The following is a 23,831-nucleotide window of genomic DNA, read 5'->3' as shown; positions in this document are numbered from 1 at the left end:
GAACACCGTGTCTTTCTGTGTATCCAATAAATTCCATAATAAATAGCTGCAATCTAAAAATGTAAAAACAACACTACATGGTTGTTAATCCCTTCAAATGGCAAATAACTGTTGCATTGTCTGTTCCTGTGTTAAAACTTTCAAAGTATTCTGTGGCTACAGAGAATACCACTGGAAACTTTTTCCTAGGAACCCCGTTGTATAATTTGTTTTGATTCTGCAGTCTCTTTAATTTAAAGTGCCTCGTATTTGTCAGCCTACCTATGAATAGCACTTCAGAAAACACCAACAAGCCAAAAATGGCTCATTAAAGTTATTCTGAATGCTTTGCTAGCCCTTTTCTGTTTTGGCTTTGCACGATTTAGACGTATTTAACTTTTTATAGTCTCTTTTAGTGCTTTTTTTTCCTGGCTTGACTTCTTTTGGGAAACTATAACCTTTTATGTTTACTGCTAAAAAGGTATTTTTGTTTTTAATGATTATAAAATGCTTTGCTAAATCTGTTTTATTTATTCTGTTTAATGCATTAACATTATCATGCTTTTATTTAAAGTCCTAGCTTGGTATCCACTTATGTCTTCTATCTCTTGGTAAAATGCTGTTGTTTTAAGCTTATTACATGCATGGAGTGATACATAAGACATTCAATAAATAATTATTCATATTTCACTTTATTACACAACTTACTTAGATTCCTTCATTTCGAAATACATTTTGAGATATCAGAACCTCTGTTTTAATCAACATGAGATATTCTGAATTTAGAACAACACAAGACAATACGATAAATTAAATTGAGTGAGTTGAAGAATGTTATGTTAAAATAGTCAATGCTTCCAAGTAAATTTGTAAGGTACTAATCCTGGTCTAATGATGCTGCTTCTTTCAAATTATACAGACCACACAGACACCACTAAGTAAAACATACACATGTAGTATACTGCACATAACTTACTTCAGATTGTAATCCATCCATCCATTATCCAACCCGCTATATCCTAACTACAGGGTCACGGGGGTCTTCTGTTGCCAATCCCAGCCAACACAGGGGGCAAGGCAGGAAACAAACCCTGGGCAGGGCGCCAGCCCACCGCAGCAAATTGTAATTTAGTGATTAATAATTCCTGATTATGTAGTTTAATAGTCTGCGTGTTGTTATTATTAACACAAAGGGAGGAACGGAGGAACTGTTATACTATAAATATTACTCCAAAGGAGGAAATGCATTGTGCTCTCACTAAATCTTTATTTTTTATTGCATAGTGACATAGTTTCCCATTAATACCATTGGGAGACTTATTTTTTCTGAGCTAGTGTGTGCCATTCAGCCAACACTCAGTTAAAACTGTATATAAAAGCTGTGTTAAGGGCAGTTTTATTTATTTTGTGTTCATACCTATGAATGCTTGGAAATCGAATATATATATAGATATCTCTCTATTATAAAAAAAAAAATCTTTGGGAGGGAGATGAGACGTGATCTTCTCGGAAGACAATTTGAAGTCCCGTGAGAGTATATATATATATATATATATATATATATATATATATATATATATAGTAGCAGTTGAGGCTTTTATCGACCTCTTGAACCCTCAGGTACCACACCAAACACCAGGTAAAAGACCAATTATTATTTATTTTATAATAATAATGTGCACTAAGCACCCTCCACTCCACACTACACATACAATACACACTCCAATAATCAATAATCAAACCAATCCTCCTCTCCCAGACGCATTGCCACCCTTCCACCCAGCTCAGCTCAATGTTTGGGCTTTCCCAGAGTTCTTTTATACCCCCTGACCCGGAGGTGTTCCTGTCCAACAGTCCACAAGTCCTTATTACTTCCGGGTCAGGGTAAAAGTCCTTTTCTTTAACCTGGAAGTACGTCATTTCTCCTGTTCATGTGACCAGGACGTAACTTCCAGGTTATAGGGCACATTCGAGTCCGACAGGCTCCCTACAGCGACTCCTGGTGGCCCCCATGGTATCCAGCAGGGCTGTGCATATAAACTACAAAGTCCATGAGGCCCTGCTGGAATTCGGGGAACGTCCATGCTGTCGGGAGAGCTCCACCTGGCGGCCTGGGGGTGAGAGCCGGAATATTTAGCCGGCCATCCACCACTATATATATATATATATATATATATATACACTGATTGACTCATCTTGATATCTAATTATGCAAGACGATAAGCTTTTTTAGGTTATAACCCTTAGTTTTGGCCCTCTAGACCTAAAGCCTTTCATTCTCAGGCCAACAGGTGTCTCTCAGGTGACACATCAACGGATCCTGGGCTCAAAGTTTTCACAAAACTTTGAACAAATGAGGATTGTTAATATAAGAATGTAGAGTGTTGTTTTATGATATTTTGAGGTTGCTGATCACAAATGTGTTTTTGATATTTGATTCTTTAGCATTGGTCCTAGCCCTCTAACAGACATTCCCAGAAGGTTAAAAATCACATAAGACTAATGCTTAAGACTACTTTCAGAGCAGTGATTATGAATATGATGTTATTTTTGATTTTTTCTTCACTAGGGATCTAGCCCTCTATAGACTTATATCAGAGGGTGAAAAATTACAAATTTCTACTACAACCATGAATTGTTAGACTTTGAACATTTAAATTGAAGAACACATTTTAATATTTTATATTAAAAATATTACATTCATTTAGTTGGCTGTCCCAGCACTGTCTCAGCTGTGGAATGGCCAATAGGGGGAGGCTGCTTGATGGCTGAGGTCTCCAAGACTCTGAACAAATCCAAATCATATTATGTGATATCATCTATCATCATCTCATTGTGAATTTCCCATTGGGATTAATAAAGTATCTATCTATCTATCTATCTATCTATCTATCTATCTATCTATCTATCTATCTATCTATCTATCTATCTATCTATCTATCTATCTATCTATCTATCTATCTATCTATCTATCTATCTATCTATCTATCTATCTATCTATCTATCTACTGTTGAATTTTGCTCTGTACTTGTAATATTTCTATTGCACTTTTATATTGTATTGAGGATTACTTGTGTTCTGTTCTGTGTATTTCATTGTATTTGCCCCCTTTTTTTGACACCACTGCATGCCCAACCTACCTGAAAAGAAGTCTCTCTAAGAACTGCCTTTCCCAAGGTTTCTTCCATTTTTTTCCCTACTAGGGATTTTTTTGGTAGTTTTTCCTTGACTTCTTTAGAGAGTCAAGGTTGGGGGGCTGTCAAAAGGCAAGGCCTATTAAAGTCCATTGTGGCACTCCTTGTGTGATTTTGGATTATACAAAAATAAATTGTATTGTATTATATTTTAAATATATGAAGAAACTATTGTTTATTACGTACTTCTACTTTATGAAGTAAATTCTTACATTTCTTATTAAAACCCTGAATTAGAACAACGCTAATTAAGACTTTTTATTTATTCAAGTGAATTTAATTCACCAATACATTAATCATAGCTATCAAAAATTAAATGATATTTTGAATAAACTGATCACTGGTAAACAATGCTGTAGAGTGGAATTTATTTTTAGGGGAAATTCAAAAATTAAAACAAGATCCAAAGTTTATAGTCTTAATAAAATTCCTGGGTCAATATTCCTAAAGTATACATTTTGATTTATTTCCTTTAGCAGCTTTATTATTCTGAGTTTTTCATTTGGCCAAAAATGATTAAGACCCATGGTCTGCTCAATGAAGCACGTGCAAAAATGGAAGATTCTATGGTCAGCCAGGCCGTGCCTTAACAAATAGTTAAGAGTAGTTCAGACCCTGATGATTGACAAACCAGCGGTTTGAATGGTTCACCATCACAGTTTAGATACTTTACTAAAGCTGGTGAATAGAGACCTAGTGAGACGGTCAAGCAAAACAGAATATCTGACACTCTTGACCTTCTGAACTTGAGGGTATAGGTAGGATTATGTTTGTGGGCTGCCCTGGAAAAAAGTACTGGAGTTTTTTTTCTAAAATACAAAAGCACATTGTATCACAACGAAGTGTTTTCTTTTTTTAATTGAGTAAACAGAATGTAAATATTCAAGTAGGATTAATACTGTACACATCAACCTAATTACTATCTGAATACAACAGATGATACACATACTCTTTAACAAAACTAATTAAAGTTATTTATTATGTCATTTGAAAACCTGTATAGAAGATGCATCATGATCATTAACATGATCATAATACAAACAGCTTGAACCAGAAACAACCTTATACCAGCATGTTTACATACCATGATACATACTGGAAACAGGCCATGTAAACTTAAAAAGGCTTTGTTGAAAGTCAGAGATTCTGTCTTACGCTAATGTTTCAACCAGGGTCTGTTCAATAGGCTTATGTTTATTTTCCTTTACTGTGTCTTCTTTGTTATAAAGTATTATTTTTCTTAAATTATTTTAATGTATTTTGTGTTACTGTTACTTTATGTATTTATTTACTGTGTATGTATTATGTGTTCTCCTCTGTTGTGTTTTGTGGGTGGAACCCCAAAGAGACAGGGACACCCCACACTCAGCCAATATATCTGGAGCTGAGAAGCATGTCCTATGTTTTGTGGAATTTGTTTCTTGGACTTTAATTTGGGACTTGTTAGCTTTGGGTTGCACTTGTAGGCAAATCCCTTTTGTCTCATTTGGTATTTTTCTGCTATTTTTGTGATTCTTTTGTTTTTTACAATAAATATCTTCTTTTATGATGATTTTGTTTTTGGGCTTTTCTCATCCAGCCATAGGTTATATAGTTCCTCTTCATGGAAGGGCATTTTTTGTGTATTTTTGCACTTTTTGGGATATTTACAATATATTTTGAACTTTTGAAGCTAAACCCCCTTTTGGGCCAGTAGGCCAAAGCAGAACAGTAGAGTTTAGGGGCATGTTTGCATGAGGTGAGGGCTATTTCTGGGTAATCTAGGGAAAGCCTTAGCCTGGTTTATGTGTCTTTTTTAAGCCTCACACCCTTTCATCTTTTTGAGTACATTGAAGTGGATAACACCTTAATAGAGAATGTAAGACACACTGGGGCTTTCATGTCCCAAGTCTCGACTCCCACTGCCTTCTTGGCCTTATGCGGCGAGCCATCCTCCTTCCGGTCACTCCCGCTCCTCACTACATGCTCAGCGGGAGCGACCACAATCGACTGCTCCCGGGGTGCCGGCCAAACACCCAGGCTCACTGTTCAGCTGCCTGCAATCAGTGCGAGCCTGCGCTTGCTCGCTCTCGCTCTCCTGCACCGGCTTTCCTCTACCTGCTTCCAGCCTTCTTCTCCTGCAATCTCCATTTGTCTTTTCCTTTTCTTCCTTCCCCTACTAGCCGCCTCATGCTTCTATTTATTACGGGGACGTGGATCAGATGTGGCAATTAGCAGCTTCCGGCACCAATTACGGATGCGGGCGACTCCACACCTGTGCATTTAAGCGAGGATCGCCCGCATCACGACCTCCCCCGATAACCACTTCCGCCACACTACCATGCCCCCTCTCTAAGCCGCAAGTGCGGCGATTATTTATTTTAAAAAGTGGCCCTGTTGACTTGAGCTGTGGACCTGCTACACCACAAGGGTGCAGATCATAATGGAACACAGCCACATGGGTTAGCTACCAAAAAGGTGCACTAATAAGCTTGGCCTAAAGTGCAAAATAACCTAGCACCGGCACTGAGGATACCACTAACTATTTAGTTCTGCACATGAAATTACATCAAAAGACTTTTCACTATATATCACTATACATTAAAAGAAAAAAAGCAAATGAATAATTTCAGGTGTACAACTCTGTTTACTTCAGACAGGATTTTGGTTTTGCCCCTTTTAAGTCTGATTGAATGACTCTTGTTTATTTTTTTACTGCAATTCTGGTTTCCGTTGAAACAATCTCTGTCACTAACAGTGCATACCTCCAAAAATATCCTCCATATGAACAGGCATATTTGGCAGTAACACTTGTAAACATGCAGTGGAAAATACATGGAGGTATTCAAAGCCATAGTGTATTACTTACTCAGGAAATCTAGAAACTGTCGTTGTGGCTGTAACTGTTCATTGACCCTTTCATTTTATGCTGCATTTATTGGTAAATGCAGTAACAGTCATTCAAAATGCTTCTGAAAAATGATTTGACCCAGATGCTTTTAAAACCAATATAATTGGAGACCAAGTCACATTTAAATGTGTTCTATGAGGACTGAGGAAAAGAGGCTCATAACAAGAAATAAGTATAAAAATAAATATTTTTTATGTATTTAGGTAGTTTAAGTAATCAATTCCATAGATATATTATTTTAGGATTTTTTGCACCAAAATTAAATAACATCCATCCATCCATCCATTTTCCAACCTGCTGAATCCGAACACAGGGTCACGGGGGTCTGCTGGAGCCAATCCCAGCCAATACAGTGTGCAAGGCAGGAACAAATCCCGGGCAGGGCGCCAACCCACCGCAGATTAAATAACATATTTTCTAAAAAATATTTACAATATTATATATATTTTAAAATTGCATTTAATGTAATGTGAACTGCAGAAGTATTCAAAAAATCTAGCCGGTCATACATTTAAACAGTTCAGAGTTCATTCTAGTTCAAACACCATTTGATTTTTTTAATGTGTATAGTCTGTGGAATGCTGTACTTAATTCAGGGGGTTTCCCATAATGCATAACCACATCACTGGAGTTTTTTGAGAACTCCTAAAAGAACTTTTGATGAAAATATTTTTGCTGTTTTGGATAAAAAAGAGGATGTTCTGTTTGCTGTGGTAGTTATAAATGTATGGCTGAACTGCTCATGACTCAGGCACAAATATATCTATTCAACTGTTTTTAATTTATGGGTTCTTGTGAGGTTTGCTGGGTCAGGCAGAAATACCAGGGCATCAAAAATATTCATGGGATTGTAATGTATAATACACCAGTAAATTCAAGATGTGTGACAATGATACGTATAGAGCAATATCTGTATTAGTATCTGTATTGAAGAAAAATGTTGTATACTGAATTTATGGGATGGGCTGACAATGACACTGCTTTGATTCTTGGGATTTGAGTTCTTCCACCAGCTCAGTACTAGACCAGTCATATCCCTTGTCCAGCCATTTCTAGGTATTTTCACCAAGCAGTGAAAAGTCCCACTTTTGAAAAGATTCAAAAGTCCCACATGAAATAGTATTTTTCGCTTTTAAAACATAGCAAGATGTACTGTTTTCCTTTAGTATTTTCAATAAAAAACATAACAATTAGTATGATTCTGTGTCTCTTACATTTACTAAGAGATATTCATACATTTCCTTGACCACACATTTCCAATTATTAAGACTTAAAAATATATTTAGTCTGCACATTGTCTACATTTCTGTGTTAAGTATTCTTCCACAAAAAAAATAATTTTGTTTTATGGTAATTGACAACTCTGAATTAATTTGATACATAAATGTGGGTGGGCCCTACTATGATGGATTTGAGCTTCAAGGTTGGGTATTTTCTTGTGCACAGCATTGCTGGAATACATGGTTCCCACGACCATATACTCGACTACGCTTATTTAATAATATTAAATAGGTGGATAGAAGAAAGAGAGTGAGTTTCCCTTCAATTGGCTCAAATCAAGAAAATCAATGTTTTTGATAGACTTTGAGTACGTATGAAGTAGCATGGTTTTCGATCGCACTCTCCCTGAAAAGTATTAAAGAATTTCAACAGCTTCCTGCCTGCTAATGGCACTGATTATACAGGTACGAATGGGACTAACATTAAGACCTATTAGGATATGGCATTATATTTTGTACATATTTTCTTAAAAAAATACAGTTTGGTCTATATTTAAATGTATATTATATTCTAATAGATTAATCATATTTTTAAATTCATCACTGACAAGACTTTTTTTTGTATTGTAATAATTCATAAATCTCATTTTTGCTTTGGACTATTGAACCTGTAGGAATGGCTTTTATGAGAAGATTTCTTTTAGAAGTGGGGAAGTGGTTAAGAGGAGGTCATGGGATACAGAAGTATTTTATTTTAGTTCAATGTTTATAATAGGAAGTGTGGTCTAAAAAGTACATTTCTTTCACTGAGATTGATCATTTCATGCTGAGGCAATAAAATCACAAGCATGTGACTTATTACATTATTTGTAATTTCATTACGTTTTCACATTTTACCAGATGATAATATTTCAAATGAAAACATTTAGATTTGTAGATATTTTACATGGGCAGTATGATACTGTGATTGGCTTCAGCTGCCTACAACCCTATATATGGCTTAAGCTGGTTCTAGAAATGGATACACAGAAAGAGAATTGCTGTCCGTTTGAATTGTTAAGAACTTATCAGCAAGAATGAGAATGTTTCAGTTATGAAGAAAGTTAACTAAGCAACAATATTATTTAATTAAACACCCTCTCTTCTTTTTAGGGTGTACTATACTATGCCACTTCTACACACATTCGTGACTTTTATTTCATCATTAGTTTTGCAGCTATTTGATTATTTATAATTAGAGTAGATAGATAGATAGATAGATAGATAGATAGATAGATAGATAGATAGATAGATAGATAGATAGATAGATAGATAGATAGATAGATAGATAGATAGATAGATAGATAGATAGATAGATAGATTAAGTTAAGTGGTAGATAGCACACAAGTAGTGAATCAGGGAAAAACTTCTTACTTGACCAGATTTCACTGTTTTCTATGTTGACTGAGGAGCTTTATGTGCCAACACATTTATCCATCCACTCATCTAGCCACTCAGCCCTTTTTATATGCATCTCTCTGTTAAGTATTTATTTTTCATACAAGTATAAAAGACTGAGACACCACTAAGGATTGATGCCCTGTCCAGGGGGATTGATGTCTTGTGTTTCATGCTGATCTGTAACCCTGAATTGGATTACAGAGTTTTGAAAATGGTCATTAATAAGGACATTAATAACTGAACAGAGCTTACAGAAAATGCAGGAAAAACCAGCTGGGAACTACAGTAGCACTTGCACATGTTACCTCTAGAAACTCATCATTCATAATATGTTTTATAACTTACTTTATCGCCTCTACATCATTTAGTTGGATTCTGTGTCTGGCCAGGATTCTGTTACCTGCCTGACGTTTGGCAGTGATGCTTGAGATTTTCACTTACTTGATTTTTCCTGGTCCTTGTCCATAGCCTTTTGCTTCCAGCTTTCTATAAAAGTTACGCAGCTTGGCTTCAAAGTCCCTGCGATACGGTGCGGGAGCCCTGGCACTTGCTCTTTGCAAACCTGTCAACACAAATGCATTGATCTTAAAAGCTGTTCATAACCCAAACACGTTCATTAACTGTATTGCTGCTGTTGTCAGATATACAGTATCTGTAGTACTAAATAATATGCATTCCAAATCTAACATGTAAAACATTAAGACTCATTGCTGCTCATGAATTGCTCAATCGACATCATTCCATTAGATACAATGCTTTATATTTTATGGACACCATTACACCCTATAGCTTGCACTACGGCATTTTCAGTTTAGCTCTTTACCACTTCTGATCTGCGCTGCATAAAAATACATTTTGTCAGGGTTATGCATCCATACAGTTTTGAATTGTTGCTGTTTAGTAGTGTAATTTATAGACAAAATACACTGCTCACATTCTTCTTTAAATACTTTCACAGTTAAAAGTTTAAGCTCTGAGTGCACAGCTGCAAAGGAAGTCAATTTTACATGAAGCCAAGATTCAAATTAAGATCAAATTTAATTTGTATTAGTCATGTAAGTTTTTTTCCTTTGGCAGTACAGGTAATTGGATTTTTTATAGCGTGATAAAAAATTAAGAGTAAATTTAGAACACAGGACAAGCCAATTTCGAAAAAAAGAATGAATTTCATAGATTACATACTAAGTCTAATAAATCTTGTAAACATGGTCCCATATTGGCTTACTTATAATTTTTTCAATTTCTGAAATGACTTACCTACAACAATAACCAAAGCCACATGTTTTCTATTCAAGTTGAATTACCTCTAAGGTGCAACCAAGTCTTAAATGAAATATACAACTTCATCCTCAAACCTGCTAAATCCAATTCTGTGTCACTGTGAGCTGAAAACTACTTCAGCAGCTTTAGGCTTAAGGAGACATGAAGCCCTGGGTGGCATATCAGTCCACAGTAGGGACCACTCATGCACATACCCATATGCTGCCAGTTCACACAACCTGGTGTGGCTTTATGATGTGTGGGGGAAAGCTTAGATACTTGAAGAAAGATTCCCACAGACAGGGGGAGAATGAATAAACTCCACACAGACAATGAATGAACTCTGGATCTGTGAGGAAGCAGTGCTAACTGCTGCGCCACCATGCCATCCTGAAGAAAGTGAATCAAATGTTTTAACAAATTTTAGAAAAGGAATTCTTGATTGATTGCAAACTTTTGATTACCATGTTTGCAAGTCTTTTACAGTATATCATGTAAATAGAAAAAATATTATAACATTTTAAAAAATAATGTGTATTATTATTACTTTTATTATTATTATTATCTATTATATTAAAAAAGTTTTCTGTCGTGTCCACGATATTTCAGCCTTGACCACTCCCCTCCACACCGCTCACCCAATCATTACTCTTACTGTGCACATCCTCTCTCTGTACCACCCCGTGACACTGTCAGTGCTGCTAACTCACCCATCAACACAGCCGGTTATAATGGCAAGGCAGAAAAGCAAATGATCAATTCGATTTAGATTGTTAGAGAAAATGAGTGACAACAGCTTATAATGAACATCAAAAAAAAGAAAATGAACAAAAAAGAGCTGCATATAATAAAAAATCAAAAACAAAGAGCACTGTCCAATAAACAAAAAAGTGAAAAATATCCTGAACAATATGTGAACAGAAATGCAAAAAAGCAAAGTGCATAGAATGTAAGTTAGAGGATAAAGTAATTCATAATATTGTTTTTGATGAGGAGTTAATGCAATTTAAATTATTATTTACTTTTTATTACATTTTACTTTTTTACTTCTACTTTTACTTTTTACTACATTTTATTATTCATTGGTGTTTAAAATAGACAGTTTTAGTGAAACACTCAAGTAACTAATTTTCTATCTATAATAACTAAGCACCAAACCGTCTTCTTCCCGCACCCTGCATACTCTACTATATGCCATCTTTTTAAATACAATCGCTTGTATTGGGGTTGGTGAGTGAAGCGAGCATGGGGCAGAGCCCCCTAGTTATTATTATTAATATTATTATTATTGTTGTTGTTGTCTGGCTGGATAACCAATGTGGTCAGTTCTTGTGTACAACATAGATAAAATAATTAAAGGTAAAAAAATACCTTTTGGCCTTAATGTTTAGTTTGCATTTACACTTACATATACATTTCTTTACTTAAGCTGATGTCACATTATACCATGTTACATTATACAACTGAAAATCGCTGGCTATGTCACATTTAGTGACTGTGTGTCAATCTTCCGGCACAGTCCTGCTTGCCTCATTTTGTGATAGTCAATAGTATGCTGCCTGACAGAGTTGGTGCTGTATGAAGGGTTAACAGCTACATCAAGTTCATCCACAGTTTCAGCCCTTTTCATTCTTCTTCCATTCTGTTGTGGTATGTAAAACATCAGACAAACAAGCTTTTCTTGTGTTTGTGAGGTCCAAAACATTATGCATTGTACTTCCGAATGAGCTTTCATTGGCTGTCAGCGTTCATTCACACACAGTCTACCCCTATGACTATAGACAAAAATCAAACCTGATTCAGAGAGTCATAGATTGGTTGGAGTGAGTCACTGGGTGTGTCAGATTGTGTGACTGACTTCGACTTGCTAAGATTATATAAATGAAGGCTATAACTGAAAATTGTTTGAAAAGTCACATAATGTGACATAGCTTTATCAGATGCTTTTCACCCAAAGTGACTGTTGAACAGTCAAGTAACATCAACTTGGGAAGTGTTTTGAAATAAGTTTTAAGGAACAAGTCAACAAAATTGATCATCAAAAATAAGATAGAACAACATAAGACTAGCTATTGGTATCACCAGGAAGCATTCAGTAGCAACATGAGTGGGCAAGAATGAGCATAGGACCTTATGAGTGCCTCAATATATGTTTTTACTGACCAATTGACTATTCTGCAGACAAACATCAATGATCTGAACTTTATAAGTGCTGCTGACAGGGAGGTAATAAAGTGACCTGAAAAGTGGAATGACAAGCAAGCATCTCACAAGACATGTTGCTGGATTTTGAATCATCTGCAGTCACTTGCTAGCACATGCAGTTATTTCTGCTAAAAGCTGTGCTGCATACTCTGTCAGATATGACCAGATCATGCAGAAGTTATATAGAGAGACAGCTGCAGTGTGATCAGTTACAGATAGGTTTTCATCCATCATCATCCCAAGATTGTGTACTGACTTGGTGTTAGTGATAATGATCTAAGCTGTACAGAGATAGGGTGTTCAATAAATGGATTTTCAGGGATAACAAGGAGTTCTGTCTTTGACAGGTTGAGCTGGAGATGGTGTTCTTTCATCCAGACTGTTCTAGAGAAAGCAATAGGTACAGCTGAGGACCATCAGCACAAGGCTGATACTGTATAAGAATCATTGGGACTGGATGATACAGCCTAGAGAGGTGGTGTACAAACAGAAGAGGAACGGACCAAACAATGATCCTTGAGATACCTCTGTGCTTGCCTGATGAAAGTTAGACATCTCTCTCCTCTCTAGGACACATGATAGGATCTGCCCAAGAGGTAGGATTCAAACCATTTGATAGCAGCACAGTGATACCTAAATTGTAGAAGGTGACAAGGATTATCTGGAGGTTAACTGTGTTAAAGGCAAAGTAAAGACCAAAGAGGATCGATGTCAATGTGTTAGTCCTAGCCAGCTGTAGTGTTTCAACAGTCAGTATATTCATCTTGATGTCTGCTAGACTGACTAGGATCAGGCAATCTGATTTTAGTATTGGTAGACTTTAAGAAAAGTGTGTGTGGGAGTATTTTATACATTGCTTTTTTTAGTGATTTTGTGTATCTTCTTAAAGCCCTGAATAGTAGGGAGGAAACACAGCTTCACTTCTTCAGAACCCAGAATATTTATGGCTTTTTTCAGGGGATTTGGGTTTTATTCTACATGTTATGGACAGTTATGCATAAACAGACCTAATGTAAGTGTGGCTTAAAATGAATTGAGATCCCATACACGGTTTGTTCCAGCCTTGAGCCCAGTGCAGCCCCTGTAGACTAATACTGTATATGGGAAAATGAGTTCAGAACAAACATAGATTGAAAAGGTTTTAAATATAGTGCTGGTTTACAGTTTCAAAATGAAAATAATTATGATTTTGACATCAAATTAGCATGGAGTCAAATGTGATCCGTATAGAAGACAAATTAACTGAAATTTGTTGATGTTACCTTTCAAGCAATATAAAGCAATTTGGGAATTACAAAATAAGAGTAATACAATTTAAATACAAAAGAATGAATTCAATTTAGAAATAAAAGCAACAAAGTTTAATTTCTACTAACTTTTCTCAAAAATGAAATGCAATTTTTACTAAGAAGGTACTAATAACACAGGAAATGCTTGAACCTTTTGAACCTTTTGTTTTGAGAGAAGAATTTTGCGTTTGTGAGACAGCCTGGCGGAAGCCTGATGGCAACTTGTGGCCAAGAGCTGCTGCTGCTGCTGCTGCTCAGGCGGTAACAGGGCCAGAGAAGGGACTTCAGGAAGTGCAAGCACAAGTAAGAGGGCTCGGCCAGTTTTAAATAGTTGAGGTTTAACTGATGTGGCCTGTCCTTCTCTTGAACTTTCCTTAAAAAATGAACTGTTACAGATTTGTTACAGTATGTGTTACCTCTAGCTGTGTCCACTTCTAAATTATTTCACATAACCCTCTGTTGTATTTCTTCATGCAGTCAATCTACAGATGAAACGTTAACACTGTTTTGTATGTTCAAAGCATCAGGGATATTATAGGATTATTATATGACTTCTGTATATTTTAAAATCTGTTTTGGGATTCATGCAAAATCTGAAAAAAAACAAATAAATGTATTATATATGTATGAGTAGCCCACTAATTAAATGGATTGTCAGGGAGGAAAGGGTGGCACAGACAGCAACAGGATCTAGAAAGGTGATACAGGGACAGGAAAATACACAGTGGCAATCGACTTGCATAGCTGCATTCCAAAACAGAAAGAAAGGCAATGCCAGGGAGTATTTAGCTCTGTAAATGCTCTGTGTGTTTTAGGAAGGAAAATAACCAGGGGCACCCAAACAAACTATAAAGTGAAGTACAATCTAGAAGGAGACATGCACTCTTCCCAAGGGTACTAGTAAGTAGGCAAACCAAAAGGTGCCAGGGATGCCTGACCCTCAACCGAGAGTGGTTGAAAGACTGACAGGATTGTATAATGCTTCCTGGATGGCAAAGGGCAATGCATAACCTCAGGTCATAAAAAGTGGGACTATATATATTACCTTTTTAAAGACTAAGAACTGGCAGCAAGCCTCTAGTTCTTGTCCTTTACATGGTAGTATATGACTTCTAAATGGAAAAATGTAACCTTTTAAAATGCACACCAAGTTTCCAAGACCTACTGAAAGCTCAGGGGTGCAAGGTCACCACAAAACTACAGGCAGACTTTTAAATTCAAAAGTAATCCTGGAGCCAGGCATGAAATGAGCCCAAGCACAGGTATAAAGCTGTCTCACTGGGTCATGAGTTGGACAAGGACGGAAGGCAATGTCGCATTGCACGACTTTTCCAGTGTTTCTCAGTCATAGCCTTCTTTTACAAAATTTTAGCCAGTCAGTAGCAGTCACAGCACTTTTCCACAACCGTCACTCGCTTATTGTGACATACCCTGCTACACAGTCCAACTACTATGTGACTCTCCGCAATAAAATCAAAGTTTTCTCTTAGGTTGTAAGGGTGAGAATTGACAACCAATGCAAACTCCCCTAGAAGTACAATGCATATAATTCAGTAACAAGGAATAAACAACACCGATATTTTGGACCTTGTAAACAGAAGAGAGGTGTGTCTGTCTGATATCTCATGTTTTATCTACTACGACAGACTGGAAAAAGTCAATCTGACATGCTCTGGTGAAACTGCAGTCATCAGGTTTAACATCCCCTCTGACTAGAAATCATATAAGGTGACATCAGCTTGAGAGAGAAAGACTAATAAAAAATTTTTCTTTAAAAAGCAGCATGTTGATGGTGATTTTATTACTATCTCACTGCTGTCAGACATAAGAATACAAACAGTAAAATTGTACCTGTAAGACAAGCAAAGTTCAAACCTTTTCAAAAACTGTCTTGTGTTTTACATACCAAGATTGAATGGAAAAAGAAAAAAAAACAAACGGCAGACATTGAGGCTGAACTCACTTTTATTCTTATTCTAAAATTCCAGCTGCCCTTTACCCTTATCAAGATCTTGTTTAATACTTCATTAATTGAGACATATGCAGTGACCATGCCTAAATGGGAAAGCACCAGAGGTAACAAAAAGCATCACGACAACAGAGTGACGTCATCAGTATAGTAATATAAAGAAAAAAAAATAATTGATGAATGAAATTAGATTAAATAAAGTATAAAAAAGTATCCAAAAAAATAAGATTTAACTTGTAGATGGTAAAGACAGAAAGAGAGAGAAATGCAGGATTTCAGAAGGGAGTCTTGTTGTGGTACTTGAGGGGTGAGTAAGAGCCACCCGTTCTGGCAAACAGAGGTTCAACATGCAGAGGCTGAGGAAATTGGTTGTTATCCTTTTCCTTACACTGTAGTAGGGCATTACTGAGCTCCTGGACAGTCTGAGGTGCAACCTACCAGCGTCAGATGGACCGAAACATAATGTCCCAGAGGTGTTCTATTGAATTTAGGTCAGGCGAGCATTTGGGGCCAGTCAATGGTATCAATTCCTTCATCTTCCTGGAACTGCCTGCATACTCTCGCCACATGAGCCTGGGTATTGTCATGCAACAGGAGGAACCCAAGACCCACTGCATCAGCATAGGGTCTGACAATGGGTCCAAGGAATTCATCCCAATACCTAATGGCAGTCAAGGTACCGTTGTCTAGCCTGTAGAGGACTGTGTGTCCCTCCATGGATATTCCTCTCCAGACCATCACTGACCCACCACCAAACCAAACTGAACGATGTTACAGGAAGCATAACGTTGTCCATGGCTTCTCCAGACCCTTTCACATCTGTCACATGTGCTCACAGATAGATAGATAGATAGATAGATAGATAGATAGATAGATAGATAGATAGATAGATAGATAGATGGATGGATGGATGGATGGATGGATGGATGGATGGATGGATGGATGGATGGATGGATAGATAGATAGATAGATAGATAGATAGATAGATAGATAGATAGATAGATAGATAGATAGATAGATAGATAGATACTTTATTAATCCCAATGGGAAATTCACAATATATATACTGTAATAAAAAAATCCTGGGACGAGACATGACTTTGTCAGAGAGATACTTTCACGTCCCGCAAGACGAGATGTTGTGCCAAGAGATTTAACCACTGGAGACAAAAGAGTAGATGACAAAGAAGAACGTCGTAAAGAATTCAAAACCATTCACATGATACACATGCACAGTAGGTTAGAGATAATGAAAGTGCAAAAATTCGAAAGTCTCAAAAATATGATAGTGAAGATCGCATTAGCGCAAACAAACGGAAATTATTACTTAGTGAAATAACGGAACAGCGAAAAGAGATCGAATATATTGTTCGGATTTAAACTTTAAGTCAGGGACTTGTAGATCGTCTAATTCGTGTTGCCATCAGGGAAAAGTAGTGTGTCTTCCCAATGAAGAAGCGTATCCGCAAGAATTAAAAGATTGGTTGTTTGGCGAAAGTGAAATCCACATACGCAAGTGGCAGAGACGTGAAGTGGCTGGCGCATAGCGCAGGCCGGGGGGGTTGGTGAGCAAAGCGAGCGAAGCCCCCTAGTATATATATATATACTATATATATATACTATATATATATACTATATATATATATATATATATATATATATATATATACTATATATATATATATATATATATATATATATATATATATATATATATATATATATATATATATATATACATACATACACACACACACACACACACACACATAGAGGGAAACATGAAATATTCAAGGGAACACTGCATTTGCACAAATGTTGGGTTTATGTGGTAAATATTTAAAATGTGTTACTTTTTTAAAATGAATTATCCAATGGAATGTATTTACTGTAACAAGTGCAAATAAATTCATGTCAATTTAATTACTTAAAACATTTGTTGAGTTAGTCATTATAGTACAGTACAATTTCAATTTCTTTATTGAAAGGGAACTTGATTGATTTTTTTTTTCCAAATGATATAACAGTGTAAACATGGAAGCCTGTGCTGGCACCAGCCCCTGCAGATGCTATCTACTTGAGTGACAGATGGCCTATTTTTCTGTTCCTATAAGATAAGGCAAGGTGGGTGCTACGGTTGAGTCTGATGTCAGTTTCCATATACAGTATGTTCACTAACAGAGAAGGTCAAGCAAAATAAGATACTCATTTGCAACACTCGTTTGTAAAGGTGTAGTATCAAATAAAAATTCTTAACAATATGTTTATTGCTTTATTCTCAAATATAAGACTTTATTGATAAGTAGTACCTGGGGAGCTCTGTGGAGAAGAGCCGGGAGAGCAGCGCGGAGAGAAGCTGAATCCTGGATGAAATGATGAATGTGGAGGGATATATGACATTATCTCCTCTTCAAAAAGGCTAAAAAGAAAAATGTAAAATTTAATTTGCTAAAAATTCACATTGTAACAATTACAGCAACAATGAATAAAATAACATGAATTTTAGGCATTAGGAAAAGGTTAAATCTAAAAGAGAGAGAGGAAAAAAGATTAAGCTTAACTTGATGTTGAAAAATAAACAGAAAGTTAGAGACATGACATTCTTGAATGCTTTACATGCTTAAGCTGATTTTCCTTTTGCAAAAGCCTTCAGCCAGAGGGTGGTATGCCTATAATATTTGAATATAAAACTCTGTTTCTGTGATGCATAACATCATTGGCTAACCTAAACTCAGACCTAACCATAATAACCTTTCAAAGAGTAGCACATTTTTCAGTAGCATGTGTATGAACTATGAGAATGTTGTGGATTTTGTTTGTATGATGTTCATAGATATAATCAGCCATTTATCCTTCAAATTTAGTTTGATGTTGCTGAATTCCAGCATACTATTCAAACATCAATAAGTTGTCTTCTAAAACCATGGTGTTGTCTTTCATGTTTTTAAATACTGCAAATTTTTTTCTGCCAATACAATGTCTGTTTCAAAGATATTCATTGTGTGGTATGCCAGTGACTACAGACATGTTACTGTCTCATAATGTCACGTTTTATAATGAACATATCTGAGTGACTATTTTTTCAACATCTGAGCATCCATCCATTCATCTTCCAAACTTGCTTTATCCTTGGCAAGTTTTGCAGAGAAGCTGCTGCCTACCCCAGCAAGCACAGGGCACAAGGCAGGGCGAACACACACACATACATACACTGGGGCTAATTTACCATCCCCAGTCCACCTAACCCACATATCCAATTGCATATCCAGATGTACCCAATTGTATCTCGGATGCTGTAAGTCACCATGGATAAAGGCATCAGTCCAATAATAAGTAAGAAAATATGAAAACTAGGAGAGATCTCACAAAATATAACATGCCTTTCAAACCAAATTCTGAACTTTGACTCCTTTTACTTCAATTGTATCTCATGTCTTCTTTATGTCTAAAGCTATTACTCCTAAGGATGTTGATTCTTAAATGAAACATAAATGAGAATCTCTTTAAAGTCTCATTAGCCATCAAATATCAACATCTGAGCAGTACAATTTTCCCATGGAAGGACACAATAACTTTCTTTACAGGTCCTTTTCTTGAAATTGGTATCACCTTTTGATCAGTTTGGCATGGATGTTTATCTGTTGTGGACAGAAGCTTGACAGATTAGCATTCATTGCTATTAAAATGACTGGTTGCCATCTCCCCAGTGTGCATTCATTCTACTCATCTAACCCTGAAATGTACGTATAATCATTACTATCCTATCTGATCCGTTGTGCCAGTCCACTCTCTCTTTGCTACATTTCTGTCTGGTAAATATCTTAGGTCAATCGAGACCAGTTCTATCATATTTTACAATAGTACTTATGATCAGTCTGTGAGATGAAGGAACTTAACATATTGACCATCTGATTCTTCCAAGATAATTTATTAAATATATCTAAGTGTTTGTGTTTTATTTTGGGTGTTGAGTAATGATGATTGCTGTTGTCCTTATGCTATAAGTTGTATTGAGGTTTTAATTGCATTAGCTTCACAAAGTCAAATTCCATGATGTCCATTAACTGACATTGTTATGGCAATAAAGTAGAGTAAAAGTATAACAGGAGACCTATTGTTAATGATATATGTTTTATTAACTTTTCTTTCTTAGCATAGAATTAAATTTCATTTTATTTATGGTTTGAACTACTAATGCTGGAAAAAGAAAATACCTCCTCAGTTATTCATATATGTTTATATCTGTTTGTGAAGAAAGATTCACTGATCTTGACATTGCTGACGATGCTGGGATCTTCGTGGAATCAATGGAGGCTCTGATGAAGGGTCTTGAGAGACTGCCCGAGGAGTTTGAGTATCTGGGCTTGTAAGTGTCCTGGATAAAAACCAAGATCCAGGCCTTTAATGACCACTTGACCATAGCCATCAGCAGTGTGTCTGTCTGTGGAGAGGGTGTCAATCTTGTCAAGAGGTGTACTTACTTCGGAGGCAACATTCATGTCTCTGGTGACTCTTTCTATGAAGTTTGTAGATTGGGTGAGCATGGGGGGTCATGAGGTCACTGGAAAAGGGTGTGTGGTGCTCCTGATATCTTTGCAAAAGGACAAAGGTCCAAGTCTTTAGAGTCCTGGTGCTTCCTGTTTTGTTATATAGTTGCGAGACATGGATGTTATCCAGTGACCTGAGACGAAGACTGGACTCCTTCTGTACTGTATATTTTCGGAGACTCGCTGGTTTCACTTTGTGTTGAATGAGCAGTTGCTCATGAATCCCAAATGAGGCACATTGCTTGCATTGTGAGGGAGTATCAGTTACGGCACTACAGCCATGTGGTGTGATTCCCTGAAGGTAATACAGCTTGCAGAACCCTTATTGTTGAGGACCCGAGTGGCTGGACCAGGCGATTGGGACACCCATGACATACCTGGTTGTGGCAGATAGATGGTCATTTCCAGGGTGTCGGACTGGACCACATATCTGCCTGGGTGATTGCCAACCAGGATCCCAAGCTGTATTGCTGTACCAGTGCATGCTCCTCAACCTGCCCTGACCTGATTGTTTTCTAGTGAATTTATACTTATCAAGACGATTTCACCTAAATGAATGATAGGCGAAATTTTAACAAAGGAGTGAAATTTTGAAAAAACATTTCAACTAACTGAACTGCAGCAATCAAACAAAGCAGTTATATTTAACAAGCAGCCCATCTGTATAGCGCCAAATGTGAAAGTTACATATCACTTAAGACAGATTACAAGACTTTGAAAGCAACCATCTAGTAACCTCTATATCCTTCTTCTATACCCCAACCACAGTACTGTCCCACCCGCAAATCATCTGAAAATTGCAAAGAGTAGAGTTAAAAACTGAAAGTAGGTTGCTCCTTAAATAAATCACATCTAACAAAAATGTGAAAAAAACAGCAGTGACCCATCAACTTGCTGCACTTGGGTGTCTAACAAATTAAGCTGAAGGGCACTGACATAAAGAAAGCATGAAAATACATGTTAGCTTTAGTTATTTACTTTATACCACAATATATATCAAAAATTACAGTCAATAGGCTTTGATCAAATGTAGGTTTGCACATAAATTCTTAAAAGAGAGATAAAAAGTGAGAACTGGAAGCTGTTCAAAAATATTCCGTTTTATTAAAACAAATAACTGCACTTATTTTCATAAAATCATGTTACTGAGCCTTCTTAGAGGTTATTGCTGTCAAAACAATTGTTTTATTATCCAATATATCACACAGTCTGGCCAGTGACACAATTATCATAATTTTGGCTTTTTACGCCACAATAATGGATTTGAAATTAAGCAATCATTATGTGCTTTAATTTAAAGGGTTTACCAAAAATATTGTATATGCCATTTTGGAATGATAGCCATTTTTCTGCATAGCCTCCCCATTTCCTGGGTTTCCAAAGTGTATGGGTATTTGACTGACAAGCTGTTCCATAGCCAGGTGGGAGCACTGCCCTCATTATTTCATCAACTATTAGGCAGGCGAAAGGTCTGGAATTGATTTTAAGTATGGAATTCGCATTTGGAAGCTGTCACCGTGAATATTCAATGTGAGGTCTAAAGAGCTGTCCATGCAAGTAAAAACAGTTCATCATTAGACTGAGAAAACAAAACAAACCTTTTAGAGAGAGAGCAGAAACACAAGGAGTGCTCAAATAAACCATTTTGTATGTTCTTAAAAAGAAGGAACACACTTGTGAACTCAGCAACACCAGAAGGTCTGGAAAGCCACAGTAGACAACTGTTCTGGATGATTGCAGAATTCAGTCCTTAGTGAAGAAGAACCCCTTCACAACATGTAGTCAAACCAAGGACGCTCTCTGGGAGGTAGACCTATCATTGCCAAATTCTACAATCAAGAGAAGCCTTCATGAAAGTAAATACAGAGGGTTTACCACAAGGTACAAACCACTGGTAAAACTCAAGCATTGGAAGGACAGATTAGACTTTGCCAGAAAGCATTTTTTAATAGCCTGTCCAGTTCTGGAACAATTTTCATTGGACAAAGGTAACCAGGATCAATATATCTGTTGGAAAGAGAAGACTATGGGGAAGAGAGGAAACGGCTCATTCGCCAATGAAAAGTGCATCATCTGTGAAACATGATGGAGGCAGTGTTATGGCATAATCATGCATGGCTGCGAATGACACTCATGTTTATTGATAACTAGGGGGCTCTGCCCCCTGCTCACTTTGTGCGCCAACCCCCGTGTTTGTGTTTCTGGAAATCAAAATGTTTTTTTTTTCCCTTGGAATTGTTACATATGCATTATTTTCACTTTTACTTTAAAACTTCACTAAAAACAGTATTTGGAATTAACTTTTCTTCAAGATCGCATTGAATTTTGATTCCTTGTTTGGTCTCACATGGGGATAATGCAACTGGCCATAAGGTGAATATTATTTATTTCTCTAATAAGTCTTCTCTTATTGGTAGATTTTGAATTTGAAAGTTTCCAATGTCTAGTAGCCAGTTGACAAAATCATCCGAATTTTGATTTGCTTGCATATATTTTTTTAAATTTTAATTGTTGGAACAAGGACCATAAAGGCCCACTCTTTAGACATGCATTGTAAATCTGCTGTCAGCCTCCTTTCTTGACTACTGGTAGATAATTCAGGATAGGTTTCTTTGTTTGGAATTTCAGCACAGACAAACCAATCTACATCATCAGCAGTTAATAATTTTTTTTGCAGAGTAATCAATAAAGGCATGTGAGGCAAACCCCGTTTTTGAAATTCAGTCGTGTAAATTGTATGCTCTGATGTGACCGAACACCGTTTCTAATTCATTAAATAAAAATAAGACTTTCTGATAAAACAATCTCATTACGAAAGTGGGAATATCCAGTGTTGATGTAGCCGGTGGCATTGTTGTCAAGAATAGGCTATGTGTATTTCTGGCAATTGTGGATTGCACGTCATTGTAATAAATAAATCTGGCCAAACGACTGTTGCAATGCTCGTGGACTACCTTGATATGATAATTATTACTGGTTTACCTATTTTGAATTTGTCTGAACTATTGATATCTGAATTTTGAACGTGATCAATGAGCCCTTTCATATGTTCCGTTCTAAGTTTTGCTTGATTCAATTTAATAAAGAAGAAACGATTAGCTTCGACTTTTACATACGCATTAGTAATGTAATGTTGTGATAGACGTTGAGATGACAGAAGTGGTTTAAATACATTGGATTGTATCTGTACTTTTGACCCGAAATATTGTGTGGGTGACATTCGTGGGTCTTGTTCAAAAAACGGATGCTATTATACACCAGGGTTCAACTTTAAGATTAGGCACCCTTATACTATTTTAAGATTAGGCACCTCATCTAAATTTTAAGATTAGGGACCCTGGTATACCTGGCCTTACACCCACAAACATTAAGTTCAGGGTTTGTAGTAGGAGCAGGCCAGTCTAAGACAAACAACAGGAAGGACAATTTTAAGATTAGGCATCCGCTTTTTGAACAAGACCCATATTCGTTTAGCAGAATGCATCTGTTTCATATTATACGTCCATTCTGTTTTGCCATCTGGGAAAAGCAAAGGAAAGAGTAAAGGATCTGAATGTGGCGATGTATTTGACAGAAATTATGAATCGTGCTTTGCCTTTGGATATACACAAATACAGTATCTACTCTGTCTTTGATATCTCTGTCTTTCGAAATTAGTATCGCTGACAATTCATCACATGTTGGTTTATTATAAATGCAACTGTGATCTTTCGGATTTGTATAGAAATCCAAGAACATTTCCTTGTCCCTGTTTTGCAGATAAATGTCATGTAAAGTGCGATACTGTTGGACATATGGATTTGCATCCAGTATTGGCTGTATAATTTCTATTATGT

At 36.5% G+C, this 23,831-nt stretch overlaps 1 protein-coding gene across 3 annotated transcripts in view; it reads right to left on the bottom strand.

The window, feature by feature from the left end:
* The window catches only part of LOC114653632 (E3 ubiquitin-protein ligase HECW1-like), a 461,230-nt gene that overhangs the window by 58,948 nt on the left and 378,451 nt on the right, over positions 1-23,831 (bottom strand). For all 3 annotated transcript variants that reach the window (XM_051929083.1, XM_051929082.1, XM_028804051.2), the window contains 2 exons: positions 17,758-17,867; positions 9,167-9,287 (listed from right to left, as the gene is read on the bottom strand). In XM_051929083.1, the coding sequence (XP_051785043.1) occupies positions 9,167-9,287; positions 17,758-17,867 (231 nt within the window). The remainder of the gene's footprint in view (positions 1-9,166; positions 9,288-17,757; positions 17,868-23,831) is intronic.

The sequence above is a fragment of the Erpetoichthys calabaricus genome, chromosome 6 (genome assembly GCF_900747795.2).
Source record: "Erpetoichthys calabaricus chromosome 6, fErpCal1.3, whole genome shotgun sequence".
In the NCBI taxonomy this organism is placed as follows: Eukaryota; Metazoa; Chordata; class Cladistia; order Polypteriformes; family Polypteridae; genus Erpetoichthys; species Erpetoichthys calabaricus.
Note: the sequence above shows the minus strand (reverse complement) of the source record. Positions and strands in the feature narration are given on the sequence as shown.